The following is a 15,630-nucleotide window of genomic DNA, read 5'->3' on the forward strand; positions in this document are numbered from 1 at the left end:
TTCCACCCTCCCCACTGGATGAGTGCTTATTACCCCATCCCACCAACGGGCAGACCGAGGCTCGGACGGGCGCCCAGCGAGTAAAACCAGCTCGGACTGGGAACCCGGGTCCCCTCCTCGGCTGTGCTGCCTCCTGCATCACTAGCAAAGGAGGAGCAAGCCATGGAGGAAAGCCCTAGAGCACGCTTATCAACTCTAACCCAGAGGGAAATACTAAAAAAAATAATAATCATAATCATATGAATTCCGGAGCCCACGTCGGCTGGGGGAAAGGATCACGACCCGAGCGACACGGCCCGGGGAATGTGAGTTGCAGCAGGGTCCCCGTTACCCTTACAAAGCGAATCCACGTGCCGGCGGGACGGGGCCGGTGGGGGGCGGGGGCGGCACCTACCTACCGCACAGGTGAGCTTCCCCGTGCGTTCCTGGAGCAGGCGCACGATCTGGGCCTTCTGGGTGGGGGTGCAGCGGCAGCAGACGACAGCCGGGCACTGGCAGGCCAGCTCCATGAACTCGTACTCGTAGTACTTGAGGCAAATCTGGGAGGGGAAGGCGGGGGGGGGGGGGGGGGGGGGTGTCAACCAAGGCCACGGCCCCACCGAAGCAGGGAGGGGCGCGCGCTCCCCGGGAAAGCCCGGCCGGCGGGGGCCCCGCACCCACCTCCAGGGAGTCCCCCGAGATGACCAGGGCGCAGTCATGCTTCCTGCGGAAAGCGTTCAGCTCGAGGTGGGCCTCACTCCGGTTGGTCACCTGGAAGGGAACACAGGCGTGGAGGGGGCCCCGCTCTCCGGAGATGGAAGAACAACAAACAGCGGCTTCCTGAAGCCGGTCCGGAGACAATGGCCACCCCAGCCACGGACCCCTGCCCCGCCCCTGCCGGCAGACCCAGAGCCAAATTCAATCCTGTTTGTTATGATTCTGTGGGAATCGGGAGGGCCTGTGCACCAACGATCACCTTGCATCTCCCCCAGGACGGCTGTGACCCACAGCATAAAAACAGGAGCTAAAAATGACTGTATTTTCATTGAGTGCCAGGCACCGCGCTAAGCACTTTTCGTGGATCGTCCCCACTGACCTCGCCCAGCAACCCTACAAGGTGCGGATGGCCACGGCTGGACTCTACACGTAAGGAAACAAAAGCGTGGCGAGCTGTGTGAGACCCTCTAAAGCCACACACCCAGGGGGCCGTGGGGCAGGCGTCAGCAGCCAGGCATCTGGCAGGGTGGCCAACTTTTCTGTACTAGACCAGGTGTCAAACAGGCTCTGTGGACACTACCGCGTTCGTCAAAACTACTCAACTCTGCTGCCGTGGCATCAAAGCGGCCAGAGGCAATAGGTGAAAACAAACGGGCACATCTGTGTGTCAATAAAACTTTATTTACAAAAGCAGACGGTCACACGGGCTGGCACCTGTAACCCCTAACTATACAGAATGCATAGAATACAGACTATAAAGAACATACGGTCTGTCCTTGTTATTTCCAGTAGCTACACTCTAGGAAGTCACTGTGAACACCGACTTAACAAGTAACTATCTGGTCGTTGCTCCTGTAGGGGGAATACGGGGCCAGGTTCCTGTGAGCCTCTGGCCACAGCATTTTTGTCAATCAACACATAACCTTGTTTTACATGTGTTTCCGTTGAAAGACATCTTTTAAAATAGACTTTTTTTGGGGCGCCTGGGTGGCGCAGTCGGTTAAGCGTCCGACTTCAGCCAGGTCACGATCTCGCGGTCCGTGAGTTCGAGCCCCGCGTCGGGCTCTGGGCTGACGGCTCGGAGCCTGGAGCCTGCTTCCGATTCTGTGTCTCCCTCTCTCTCTGCCCCTCCCCCGTTCATGCTCTGTCTCTCTCTGTCCCAAAAATAAAATAAAAAACGTTGAAAAAAAAAATTTAAAAAAAAAAAAAAAAATAGACTTTTTTTTTTTTTTTTGATTAACACTGAATTCACAACCAACAGCACTATAACTCGTGCCCAAAGGAAGGCGATCCAACAGACGTACTTTGTCCACAAGGCACATCATAGCCTTCCCGAGCTCAGCAATGCTAGATGGCACTCCAGCACTGTGATGGGGAGGGGGGCATCTTAAACAATGAAATCACTAACACAAAAATGCAAAAAAAAAAAAAAAAAAAAGGGGGGCGGCACTAAGTAGACCGGGAACCGGGCTTCTGTGTAGCACGAGAGCGGAGAAGGCAGGGGATCGCCTTGTTTGACCTCAGCTGGGAATGATGCACACATTTGGCAACCACAATTTCTCGCTGCTCTGCACATGCCCACAGAGGACTCTGAAAGCACCCTGAGCACTGGTTTTGGGGTTACCGATAAATTTTAGTAAGTAGGTGAATTTGCAAATATGGAGTCCGCGTATAATGGAGACTGACCATATGTGCCTCCACACGATGCTGTTTGCGCTGTTGCCAGAATGGCTGCGTCTCCTGAAGGCTCTGCGTGGCAGGGACCAAAGGCGGGGGGCAAGGGGACATTCCCACCGCACGCGGAGCCTCTCTACTCACTGGGTATGGGGGCTCCAACCTCAGGAGCAGGACTGCTGTATCCCGCCTACAGAGTGGCACTCACCTCCCCACCCGGTCAGGCCAGTCTTGGCTCCTGGCCTTAGGGCACCTCCTCAGGCCTGCCTTGTTGAGGTCAAGCGCTTGCCACGAGGGCAGGAAATTTCTCGCTTGCCCACCCAATATACCTCCTTCTAAAGGCTCCTAAAGGTTTTCCTTCAGGAGGGCAGACAGCCCAATGTCTGTGATCCGGAATTTTTTTCTCATCCTAGGGCTCGGCCTTCAAGGCTTCAGTGGAATCTGGACTCGTGTGTACAATTTCACATGTGTGGGCTCGTCTGCGTCCTTCATCCTGACTGTGCTTTTTGACAGCTTCTCAAAGGGACCATGACCCCCGCCAGGCTAAGAACACAGCAGTAAAGAGGTGCTGCTGAGCCACCCCCAGAAGGAATCCTGTAGCCCCACCTGGGTCATTCAGTAATCCCACCCAAACCAGTGCCGTAAGTTTTCCCCTCTATACTTTAGGGGCCCACTCAAGGTCATGAGGTCACAGGGCAAAACTGCAGCGTCACCCCCACGAGGCCCCAACACAGAGAGCACCGTACCAGCCGGAAAACGTGGATGTCTTGGTTTCTGGTCACCAGATGTGCATTCTTGGCTGTGCATGTGGCTGTCTCCAGCTTGTCCCCCGTCAGCATCCAAACCTGGAATCGCAGCACAAGGGGGCCTCCTCTTTGTAAGTGGTCAAGGCCAGCCCGGAGCCCGTGTCATCCCCAGTCCCCAAGAACACCGAGCTAAACTTGATTCATTCCATTTACCTCGAGGCTCCCGGTGTCCCCAGCACAAACCACGGGGATACCCCACTTGGGGGGCTCGAGGACCCCCAAGCGACCACTGCTGGTGGCAGCAAAGGCTGGTACGATACTTGCAGAGAAGCATTTGCCCATGTGCTTCGACAGACACCACGAAGCTTGGCCTCTGACCTCATAATCCCCCTTAAGAGAGATTCCAGAAATCTCTCTTAAGGCAATAAATAATCTCAAAGAAGCGGAAGGCGGTGTGGGTGAGGGGTCACTTCCGGGTCCTACAGGAAACACTGATTTGTCACGTCGCATCCGGTCTTTCTATGCGGTCGGTTAAGCCAACGGTCAATGCGCCAGGCTCCTCCACACCTCCTAAGACGTCGTTCTGCATTTTGCCGCCGTGAGCCCAGAGAGGGGAGCGGCTTGCCCCAAAGCCACACAGCTAGTTCCGGTCCCGACCAGGCCCAGAATCCAGGGCTTCCAAGTGTAAGCGGAATACGCTTCCTGCTCTGCTAAGTCCACACGTCAGCCGTCTGTTCTCCCAGAGTCACTGGACAAAGCGCATGCTGGCAGTGGGGAGGTACAGGAAAGAAAAGAGCAACGGTTTCCCGAGCGTTCACCGTGCCAGGTACCCATCAAACACTGTCCACGTTTAGCACACGTGGCCTTCACAGTAACTTTATAAGGCAGGACACGGAGCGCCGAGAAGCCACTTGCCAAGGATCGCCAAAGCAGTCGGTGGAGAAATCACATTCGGACCCGGGCAGTGAGACAGGCGGGCCCTTCTGGGGGCCCTTGCCCCTGGCCCGGCCCCTGGTGGCTGTCAGCCCCTCCTCTCAACGTCCCATCTGTCCATAAAGATAATATCCTTTTAAGCGACCCCAGCTTGGTGCCAGTTTTCAGGGTCTGCTGTATGAAAGCAAACACCAGGGACGGAGCTGGGAGGCTCAAGTTCTAGAAACCCATGGAAAGTCATTGGTGCACCACATGACTGATGTCCCACATGGGGACGACAGGGGGGCACGTGTGGGTAAGTGCCCAGACCTGAGCCCTAGGACCTTCCTGCCTCGCCTGGCCACTGTCCAAGTTCCAACACGTTCCGGCCCGTGAAAGAGCTTTCCGCTAGACGCCACCTACAGAGTCCCGGGACGCCTCGCCCCTGTGCTCCCTTCCCCCTCCCGTCTGACCAGGGAAAGCAGGAAGGGAAGTCCCGTCCACAGTGGGAACAAAACACCCCGCCTTCTGGAGACAGCGGCCTCGGGGAGGAGCGGCTGAGGATGAAGCCAGAAGCAGGAACCAGAATATTCCACGACCCGGAGAGAAGCGGCCTCAGAAGCGGCCAGTGACAAAGTTAAGCACCAGCCCTTCTGACTTCGGACAGCTCTTCCAAAACGGGGACGTGGCCGACAACTCCCTCGCCAGGGACCAGGTCTGGGGGCCAAGGACACGTGACAGAACCCGGTTCACGGTGAAACGTGCGCCCTCCCCGCTCATGTGGCCGGAGCTCGGCCCCTACTGTGGCCCCGCTCACAGGAGCCTGTGCCGCGTACTGGCGGGGGACGCAAGGGAGAGCTGCTTCTGGGCAAACATGACCCGTTTCCAGGAGCTTCCAGCCAGTCAGGCTGCTCGGCTGGGGTCCTCTGAGGTGTAGCCTGCTCCTCCGACGCCCTCTACTGGCCTCTCCGGATGAAACTACCGGATTGTCGGGTTGGTTTTTTTTTCCTTTCTCTTTTGGACCCCAAACAGCGTAATAAATAGGGCAGTTTGAGGTGCGGGCGGTCACTCATTCACCCAGAACAGCAGCAGACGGCTGGCCGTCTGGTCACTCAGCGAGAAGGTACTGAACACCCCGAGCATCTGGACACAGCCTGGCCCTTCGGGGGGCCCGGTGTGGCCTTCGGGGCAGGGCTGGAGGACCGGGAGGGACGCAGCGGTCCAGGTGAGACAGGGCTCTGGGTCGCCGCCCATGCACTCCGCTCCTCGTTCCTCCCTCGCTCCCCCCACCCCCCTCCCCTCCTCGTCTCTACACCCGCGGCAGGATGATTCTGGAGCTCGCTCCCACAAGGCGGCGGCCGTTTCAGCAGCCGGGTCCCGGGCAGGTGCTCCCTACCTTGATGCCCGCGTTCCTCAGCGTCTCTAGGGTGGGCCTCACGTCCGCCTGCAGCTGGTCCTCCACCCCCGTGAGACAGAGCAACCCCATTTCCATCTCCAGGCTCTCGATCACCGTGGCCACTTTGAGGGAGCGGTCGTGCACGCTCAGCTTGGCCTGGACGTAGCGGGCCTGGGACACGGCAGGGGACACACGGTCACTGCTGGCGGTGGGGAGGGGGCAGGGCTGACCGGCGTCAGGAGTAGGACACCAAGGGGGGACCCCGGCACGTGGCTGGACCTCAAACGGATGAACCGAGGCTCTCAGCCTCCTTCCAAGTTGATCAGCCCAGACCTCGGATGGGCCCTGACTCCACCCTTTCCTCTACACTTACCTGGCTGTGCAACTTCCAGCAAGTTGCTCAACTTATCTGAGCCTTAGCTGTTTTCACCCAGGAAGCAGCAGTAACAACCCCCACCTCGCTGGGTTGTTACAAGGACTGGTACCCTCAAGATCTCCCACACACAACGTGCACTTTGTGACCAAGTATCCCTGATCACCGGGTTTTCTGAAGACGAAGTCCCACCTCCAAAGACCACTGACCCAACCCTTCTGTTTAGCCACTTTCCAGGGGTGGTAAAGACATGGAAGAAAATCAAAAATCCCCTAAGGAGCTGATTCAAACACATGCCTTTAAACATGAAAAGACAGTAGAATTTATCAGGGCCGGAACTCTTGCTAAAGAAAACTTTACAAAGAACTCAAGCACATGGAAGAGACACCATCAAGCACAGCTTCTCTGGGTGAAGCATGACAAGGACCCCAGAAGCCTGTCCCCAAACACCTGTCTCTCCCTTTCGGTCCTATGCATGCACTTGGCTTTGTGCCAGGCCTGGGGATACAAGGGCCCTTCCCCTCAAGGAACATGCAATCCGCGGGACAAGAGGATGATAAACCAGGCATATTTACGCCGTGAAAGTCAACGATCTAGTTAAACTCTTTTTACAACTCCAAAAACTGAGGGCTCCAAGGGGGTGATTCATTTCAAATTTTCCAGAGGGTGAACCATGTGCCAGTGACCACCCTAAATGTTAGGATGTAACAGCAAACCCGACTGACCGCCTCTGCTCTAGAAAAGATTTTATTCCCGAAAGGAGGTATTAAGAAGAATGTTAGATGTAAACATATAAACGAGTCCATTCTAGATGGTGATTAGTGCAGTGAAGAAAGTTAAGCGGGGTGGTGGACGGCGAGTGGTGAGGTGGGGCTGCCTTAGATGGGGAGTCCGGGAAGACTTCTCAGAGGAGGCAGCATTTGAGCAGAGACCCAAAGGAAGCGAGGGAGCAGGCCACGGAGGTCTGTCCAGGAAGGGAGTTCCAGGCAGAGAGAACAGCAAGTGCAAAGGCCCTGGGGCAGAAGTGAGCCTGGGGTGCTCAGAAAGGACGTCGGCATGGCTAGAGCAGACTGAGCGAGGGGCAGACGAAGAGGAGATAGAGCCAGAGAGGGGAAGACGTACGGAAACTGAAAAAAATAATGGAAAGATCACAGGACCACTTACCTCAAAGTCTTGATATTGCTCCTCTGCTAGAGACTTCTTCGCCACCACGAGAACCCGCAGTCCTTCTCGGGCCATGTTTCCACACTGAAAAGCAGACCGTAGTCGGTGGAGAGCCACACTCAGGGCCTTGCCTCTGAGCCCCTGACTCTCGCGGAGGAAGGCTGGACGCTAACGTGGACAGGCCCCTACCAGGGGCAGAGACAAACCGGCCAATCCAAACGTCGCTTTCCCCTAAAGCAACCTTCCCTGAAGCAGACCTTCTAAAGGGGGATTGCAACATGGCAGCCTGCAGGCCAACCATGGAACTACGCATAGGTTTTCTCTGACGGGCACAGTACATGTTTCAAAAGCTAAGGCAACACTGTAAGACTTCACAGACAAACCTGGATGTCTGGCTTGTTGGGAAAAAAACCAAACCTCTGACACAACCATGCATGCTCTCCCAAAAGACCACAGCCAATGATGGATGAAAAGCAGCTGCTTCTATGTATTCCCAGAAAACAGCTGTCAGGTGAAGAATATTCCGATAGGCTTAACACACAAAGTGCGACCCTGTTGGAAAGACTCCCCCCCGGCCTGTTTTACCTGACTTACCTGCCCAGCCCCTCCTTTGAGTTTGCAAACCCTCTACCTGAAAATATAACATGACTGAATGGAAACTGTGCCTCCCCCCTCTGCCCCCCGACCTGGAGCTGAGAGACAAAAGAAAAATGGCCCGACAAACCCAAGAGTTTCTTCTCTCCTTGCTGTGGCCAATTCTCCACATCACCAATCAAGATAGGCAGCCCGTGACGTGGACCCTCAAGGATCCCCACCCTCCTGCTACCTGCCTCCAGCCAAAAACCAGTGAGGGGCGGACTCTTGAGCCTGGACGTGGGCCTTGCCCCGCTTGAACCTTCAGATGAGACCCCAGTCCCAAGCAACTGCTTGAGAGACCCTGCAAAGGACAGCCGGCCAAGCTGTGGACAGATGCCTGGCCCACAGAATCCATGAGAAATAAAACTGCGTCGTTCTAAGCTGCTACATTTGGGGGTGATGTGTTACACAGCCACAGACAACAAGCACAGAGACCCGTGTTACCACACCACGGGAGGCCTCCAAGACATGCCTCTGCAGTTCTCGCTCCCCACACCCCACGTACCTCTTCCTCCAGCCAGTCATTGTACTGCACGATCCCAGCCATGACAACATCCGCTCCCTTCATGTAAAACGTGATCTCTCCCGTTGACTCGTCCTAGAGGGGGGGGGGGGGGGGCGGTGGAATGAATACCCAAGAGGAACACCCGCTTTCTGCTCCAGTGCCCACTTCCCATGACAGATGGCGTACAAACTCAGCAGACGCCGATGTTATGTCACTTGGCCAAAGATAAAAAGCCAGAAGGGGGCGGAGGGGGGCGCGGCGCTCACTTGGGGGCAAAGGCCACAGAAAATAGAAGAAAACTCAAAGCGTTTGGAAAAGCATTAAATGAGGAAAGAAAGATCAAAAGGATTTAAGAAGTTTGTTTTTAAAGTTATTACTATCTCAGCAGAAACAGACTCGCACACTGTAAGATCATCTTTTTTTTTTTAAATGTTTATTCAGTTTTGAGAGACAGAGACAGAGCGTGAGCGGGGGAGGGGCAGAGAGAGAGAGACACACAGAATCCAAAGCAGGCTCCGGGCTCCGAGCCATCAGCACAGAGCCCGACACGGGACTCGAACTCATGAACCGCGAGATCATGACCTGAGCCGAAGTCGGATGCTTAACTGACTGAGCCACCCAGGCGCCCCCGTAAAATCATCTTTAATTTACACATAGGACTGCCAGGATCACCCAACTGTGGTCTACCCAAAAAGATGGGGAAGTAAGGTACTTATCCCAGAGCGGGGTTCTCAGTTTTGGCATTGTTCACATATGGGCTGGGGAATTCCTTGCCATGGGGGCTGGCCTGTGCATTCCAGGACCTTCTACAGCGTCCCTGGCCCGTCCCCGCTAGAGGTCGGCCACACCCCCATGGGGACAGCCCAAATGTCTCCAGACATAAACAAATGTCCCCTGGGGAGCAAACTGCCTTCACTGAGAACTGCTAATCCCGATCATTCCAGACTCGTGTCTACTTGAGGACTTGCAAGCCATCAAATGACCCAGATTTTTGTTCACCCTGACCAGCTTTTCGGGGTGGGGGTGGGGGGGAGATAACACCACGGCCCAGGTGTCGAAGGCTTAGACCCAACAACAGCTTTCAGCTGTGTGCACTCGGGACACGCTGCTTCTCTTCTCTAAGACTCAGTTCTCTCATCTGTCAAACAGGAACAACTCTTACCACGCAGGCTGTTGGGGCTTAAACGAAGTCCCCTACACAGAGCACGCAGCCAAGGGCCAGAAACACAGAAAACGCCCACTCAGCGTGATCAGCCCACTAGGGTGACGGTAACTCTGTGCGTCCCTCAACCGCACTGTGTGTGGGGACCGAGGCCTCGCCCAGTGGTTCTCAATGGAGGGGATTTTGCATGGGGCAGTATCTGGAGACCTTTTTGGTTGTCACAACAAGGGGGGTGACTACTCCTGGCATCCAGCGGACAGAGGCCAAGGATGCTGCTGAGAGTCCTAGAGTGCACAGGACAGCCACAACCAAGAATCATCTGGCCCCAGTGTCAACAGCATGGAGGCTGAGGAGTCCTGGCTTCAAGGAACAATGGCTCTCAGCCCTGGTTCTTACTCTGTGACTCCTTCCTCGGGAACGCCCACCACGGGGGTGGGGGGCCTGGGGGCGGAAGAGAGGGGTGAGGGAACAGAGCATGGCCATTACCACCTCAGGCCTCAATTTTGCTCCCCCGGGAAAGCCCCGAAAGCATGCCTGTAAACGGGTTAACTAAACATGAAATAAATACCCAGGGCCAAATTAGTGGTACACGTCTCCTTCTTCAGAACAGCTTTCCAGGGCCCTCTCACCGCTGATAATCTTTGAGAACTACATGCTTGCTCACAAAAGCGCCCGCCGGCCACGAACAGGCACCTGCGTCTCTAAAGCCAGCAGCAGCCCATGCTTCACCTCTGACGGATCCCACACACCCACGCCTGCTTGTGACTCGGGCCAGAGAGAGCCGTGGGGTCTGGGCACGGAAGCATCCCGGGGCTTTTTTCCCTCTTGCCTCAACCCGAACGGTGCCTGACAACAGAGCCGTAGGAAATAGCGTCCCCTCCCCAGTTTCCTCTACTGCGAAGGGCGCTCTGGAGGGCGCAGACGGCTTATCCAATTCAAACACTGCACCGACTGTCTCCTCCCTTTACTCACTTCCTCCCACTCGGTTCATCACAAGGTTACCTCGCTCCCATACGATGGCGAGATCATGCTGTACGTTTACGGAGAGCTGCCAGTTGCGCGGCATTGTTTTGGGGCCTCATCTTTTTCCACTGTGGTCTCATCCTGGCCCCTGTTCAAAGGCCTCTTCTATGCAAACAATGACAAGGGTCTGATCTACAGCACCGATCGGCCTCCATCGTTCCGCGTGGGACGGGCCGGGGGAGGGCAGTGGAACATCTGCACGCAACAGAACTAAGGCGGGCGACGGCAGCCTTCCTTTCAGAGACGCAAGCGCACGAGCCCCCAAGGAAACCCCCAGAAGGCAGAGATGCACGCCAGGGAAGGACTTTGCCTGCAAGTCCCTGCCAAGTGCCATCCAAGAGCTCGCACGCATCGGGAGGGCTGATGAGCGAGGTGAGTGAGCCCGTAACTGCCAACAGTCACCAAACCAAGATGTGTCACAACGGAGGTGACATTCCCTCACCTCAGGTGACCAGGTGGGTATTTCCAAATAACCAGACAGGATATCTGGGTGCATGAGAACTAAGCTGCTGGTCCCGGCACAATTAACGTTTGGGGTGGGTTATTCTTCGCGAGGAGGCGTCTTGGCCTCTACCTAGGAGAGGAGGTCAACCCTGACTTGGGACGACCAAAATGTCTCCCAACTTTTTCGAATGTCCCCTTGGGGGCAAAATGGCCCCAGGGCGAGAACGGCTGCATCAGAAGAGTTTAGGGAGGTTTCTGGAAAATGGAGAACCTGTCCACTTGCCCCAAAGGCTGATGTCCACGGGTCAAAGGCAAGGATAAGGAGGGAGACAGGTCAGAAAACAAAACTCAGCAATAATACGCATGTCATTAAAGCCAGCCTAACAAAGACAGATGCTCACAGACTGACTTTTAATAGTGAGAAATGAAGAATGTGCAGTATCCAAGAATATTTAATCAAATAATGGTATATTTTTTCAACAAAACACCACGCATGCATTAAAATCATAAAAATCACACTTTACTAACATGAGAAAATTTCCACCATCCATATTGTTCAACAGGGGGAAGAGTTAAGAAAGCCTCATGTGACGCTCAATGCCAAGTTCATACAAATGCGTGTGGGTATTTACACTCGTATACGCGTAGAAAAAAACTAAAAGGGAAAGTCTCTGAAGACGGATGAATGGTTGGTCTTTGGTGGTGAAAACAAAGAACAATTTGAGCTCTTGATGTATGTGTATCTGTTCTGAATGCTTTAATTCAATGTCAAGTTGGTTTGTTTTCCATAACCTTGGAAGGGGGGGATGCTATTTTAAAATAATGATAGATATAGGGGCGCCTGGGTGGCTCAGTCGGTTAAGCATCTGACTTCAGCTCAGGTCATGATCTCACGGGTCATGAGTCCGAGTCCCGAATGGGGTTCTGTGCTGACAGCTCGGAGCCTGGAGCCTGCTTCGGATTCTGGGTCTCCCTGTCTCTCTGCCCCTCCCCATTTCATGCTTTGTCTGTCTCTCTCTCTCTCTTTCTCTGTCAAGAGTAAATATTAAAAAAACAAGTTTAATGATAGATTTTTCCCATCCAGTAAGTATCCCCTAGTTCAAGGTACAGGGTCCTGTTCTTGCTGTGAGAAGATGTGGACCCACATGTCCTAAAATAGGACGTGTATCTGGGAATGAAAGCCCTTCACAGCTAAAGGAAGGGCGGATATATTGCTCACTTATCCTAGAACGGCTGATACTGGGTACTATCTGATGATGATTCAACCCTCGAATGACTTCAGCAGAGACCCCGGTCCTAGAACTTGAAAAAATAAAGGCTGGAACAAAAGCGATTCCGGAGGCGATTAATGACTCTGATTCCCCAGGAAACACCCACACACACGATCTGTGCTGCAGCTGCCAGGCCACGTTCTTGACATCAGATGTGTGCTCAAGACACAGTCTAGAAGCCATGGGTCACACCAGGTATGGGCCAGTGAGAAAAGCAACAGCAGCATGGGAGAAAAAGCTCCCCTCCCACCCAAAAGTTGCAATCAGGGGCATACAAATCCCTTAAAATGTGTCATTTTCAAAGCACAATCGGGGCCCCTGGGTGGCTCAGTCAGTTGGGTTTCCGACTTTGGCTCAGGTCATGATCTCACAGTCCGTGGGTTCGAGCCCCGCGTCGGGCTCTGTGCTGACAGCTCAGAACCTGGAGCCTGCTTCGGATTCTGTGTCTTCTTCACTCTGCCCCTCCCCCACTCATGCTCTGTCTCTCGCTCTCTCAAAAAATAAATAAATAAATGTTAACAAAAATTCAAACCACATTCGGGCTGTGTCACTGGGTCATCAGAACAGCAGCTCATGGAGCTGTTTCTTCTGTGGCTCCCAATGACCCTACTTCCTCCCAATGACCCCCTACTTCCTCCCAATGACCCCTAGTCCCTCCCATGACCCCTACTTCCTCCAAAGACCCCTACCCCCTCCAATGACCCCCACCCCCTCCAATGACCCCTACCCCCTCCAAAGACCCCTACCACCTCCAATGACCCCTGCCCCCTCCAATGACTCCTGCCCCCTCCAAGACCCCTGCCCCCTACAATGACCCCTGCCCTCCTCCAATGACCCCTACCCCCTCCAATGACCCCTACAACCTCCAATGACCCCTGCCCCCTCAAAAGACCCCTGTCCTCTCCAATGACCCCTACGCCTCCAGTGACCCCTGCCCCCTCCAGTGACCCCTACTCCCTCCAATGACCCCTACCCCCTCCAAAGACCCCCACCCCCTCCAAAGACCCGCACCCCCTCCAGTGACCCCTGCCCCCTCCAAGACCCCTACCCCTTCCAAAGACCCCTACCCCCTCCAATGACCCCTACCCCCTCCAAAGACCCCTACCCCCTCCAATGACCCCTACCCCCTCCAAAGACCCCTACCCCCTCCAATGACCCCTGCCCCCCCAATGACCCCTGTCCCCTCAAATGACCCCTGCCCCCTCCAGTGACCCCTGCCCCCTCCAGTGACCCCTACACCCTCCAATGACCCCTGCCCCCTCCAATGACCCCCGTCCCCTCCAATGACCCCCGCCTCCTCCAATGACTCCTGCCCCCCCAATGACCCCTACCCCCTCCAATGTCCCCTGCCCCCTCAAAAGACCCATCCCCTCCAGTGACCCCTGCCCCCTCCAGTGACCCCTGCCCCCTCCAGTGACCCCTGCCCCCTCCAATGATCCCTACCCCCTCCAATGACCCCTACTCCCTCATACTCCATGCCCTGGTGAGACCCACTCCCACTGAGTGGGGGTAAGCAAGCCAGAAGCGATGGGAGGCCAGTTCTGACATCAGGTTGCAAAGACTCTGCCCTCCATCTTGCTCACTCTGATGAAGCCCGCCGACAAGGGAGCTGACCTACGGGGAGGCCGGTGGAACAGTGAACGAGGGTGGCCTCCTACCAAAAGAGCGGAGAACTAAAGCCTTCCGTCCAACAACCGCAAGGAGCCGAATCCCACCCACAGCACTGGTTTTATCTGGTTTTCAGCTGGATCCTGCCCCGGCTGAACCCCGAATGACAGCAGCCTGTGAGAAACCACAAGCCAGAGGACCCAGCGAAGCTGCACCCAGATTCCTGGCCCACAGGCCCCGTGAGATACTACCTTCTACCGTCTTATACCGCTAAGTGTGGGGAAATCTGCCAGGCAGAACACACGACACAGTACTCCAGCATGACTAGGGGTGCTCTGCAAGGTTTTCGATGCCCCACTCACCACGCCCAAACTCCCAGGTCGTCGTGGCTAAAGAGCCTGGACTTGGGGGCCGTATCACCTGGGGTCCAGCCCCAGCTCTGCCATTATCCAACTGTGTGAACGTGGGGAGAATGCTGAGCCTCCCTACCCTTCCGTTTTCTCCTTTGTCAAGTGCCCGTCAAAATGGTACCTACCTTGTTGGCTTATGCTGAGGATTAACGAGTGAGTTTCTGGAAACCCTTTAGAACAGCCGCTGGCACACAACGAGCATCATTAAACGCTACCTGTCAGCGTTATTGCTGCTCCTACAGCCGATGCCATCGGTACTCTTGCTGGCACCTCTGCTCCTAATCACCCGGATCGCTAAGTACTCACACTACTGTTACCAACTTACTATAATAGAACCTACAGCTCTTTGACCTTTCGGGCACAACACACTTGGGTACATCAAGGTACAGGGCAGTCTCCTTTCTTTTAAAGACCAAACCAAAAAGAGGAGTCACGTCCCGAAGTTGCCCAGGATGTGAGCAGGGTTTACCCTAATCAAGCCGAATAATGTGAAAAACCTTTACAAATACCAAGGAGCCATCCCAAGACCAAAACAGATCCGGATGGGACGAAAGTGATCGGCACTTTTAAAGCTCCCTTGGAGCGCCTGGGGGGCTCAGTCGGTTAAGCATCCGACTTCAGCTCAGGTCATGATCTCACGGTCCCTGAATTCGAGCCCTGCATCGGGCTCTGTGCTGACAGCTCAGAGCCTGGAGCCTGTTTCAGATTCTGTGTCTCCCTCTCTCTCTCTGACCCTCCACCGTTCATGCTGTCTCTCCATGTCTCAAAAATAAATAAACGTTAAAAAAAAAAAAAATTAAAGCTCCCTTGGTAATTCCGATGATCCGCGAACTGTAAGAGTGACTGAACACAGTGGCTTATGAACACGGGGATCCCAGCCTTCCCAGCAAGGAAAGGGATTCTCTGAGCACAAGAGCAAATGGTGAAACAAGAAGTTGAAAAAAAAATCCTAAAAGTCTGACACTGTCGAATATTGGTGAGGATGTGGAGGAATGGTGAGCCCAAAATTAGTACAAGCACTTTGGGAAAGAGTTGATGACGGATCTGGTAGCATTAAAGATGTTTATGTCACCAACCCAGCCACCTGACTTCTGGACACATTCACATTATGTACAATGGAGACCGCAACAGACAAGGACATGCGGCAGTGCTGCTTCTAATGGCAGAAAAGTGGCAACTAGCTCAATACGTATCAACAGGGAACTCCAGGAGACGGAAGGAAGAGAGGTGTATTCATACAGCACAACACTGTAACAAGGCTAAAATTAACAAAGCAAGATGAAAAGTATGAACATAAAGTCCTTTTAAATGTTAAAAACAGGGGCGCCTGGGTGGCTCAGTCGGTCGAGCATCCCACTTCGGCTCAGGTCATGACCTCACGGTTCGTGCTGACAGCTCGGAGCCTGGAGCCTGCTTCGGATTCTGTGTCTCCCTCGCTCTCTGCCCCTCCCCTGCTTGTGCTCTCTCTCTCAAAAATAAATAAACGTTAACAAAAAAAATTTTAAACAGGAAGTGGGAATATGATATGATGCCACTCATACAAAGAATAAGAATATGCACAACCATAATACACTTTACTTATACCCAAACATGTCTGATAATAGTATTTT

General features: G+C 54.3%; 1 protein-coding gene across 2 annotated transcripts in view; it reads right to left on the reverse strand.

Moving 5' to 3' along the window:
• ATP9A (ATPase phospholipid transporting 9A (putative)) overlaps positions 1–15,630 on the reverse strand; it is a 128,343-nt gene that overhangs the window by 15,907 nt on the left and 96,806 nt on the right. For both annotated transcript variants that reach the window (XM_058685982.1, XM_058685983.1), the window contains exons 16-21: positions 8,103–8,195; positions 6,962–7,045; positions 5,425–5,595; positions 3,117–3,215; positions 661–750; positions 395–539 (exon numbers count right to left, since the gene is read on the reverse strand). In XM_058685982.1, the coding sequence (XP_058541965.1) occupies positions 395–539; positions 661–750; positions 3,117–3,215; positions 5,425–5,595; positions 6,962–7,045; positions 8,103–8,195 (682 nt within the window). The remainder of the gene's footprint in view (positions 1–394; positions 540–660; positions 751–3,116; positions 3,216–5,424; positions 5,596–6,961; positions 7,046–8,102; positions 8,196–15,630) is intronic.

This window comes from Neofelis nebulosa, chromosome 9, assembly GCF_028018385.1.
Source record: "Neofelis nebulosa isolate mNeoNeb1 chromosome 9, mNeoNeb1.pri, whole genome shotgun sequence".
Classification (NCBI taxonomy): domain Eukaryota; kingdom Metazoa; phylum Chordata; class Mammalia; order Carnivora; family Felidae; genus Neofelis; species Neofelis nebulosa.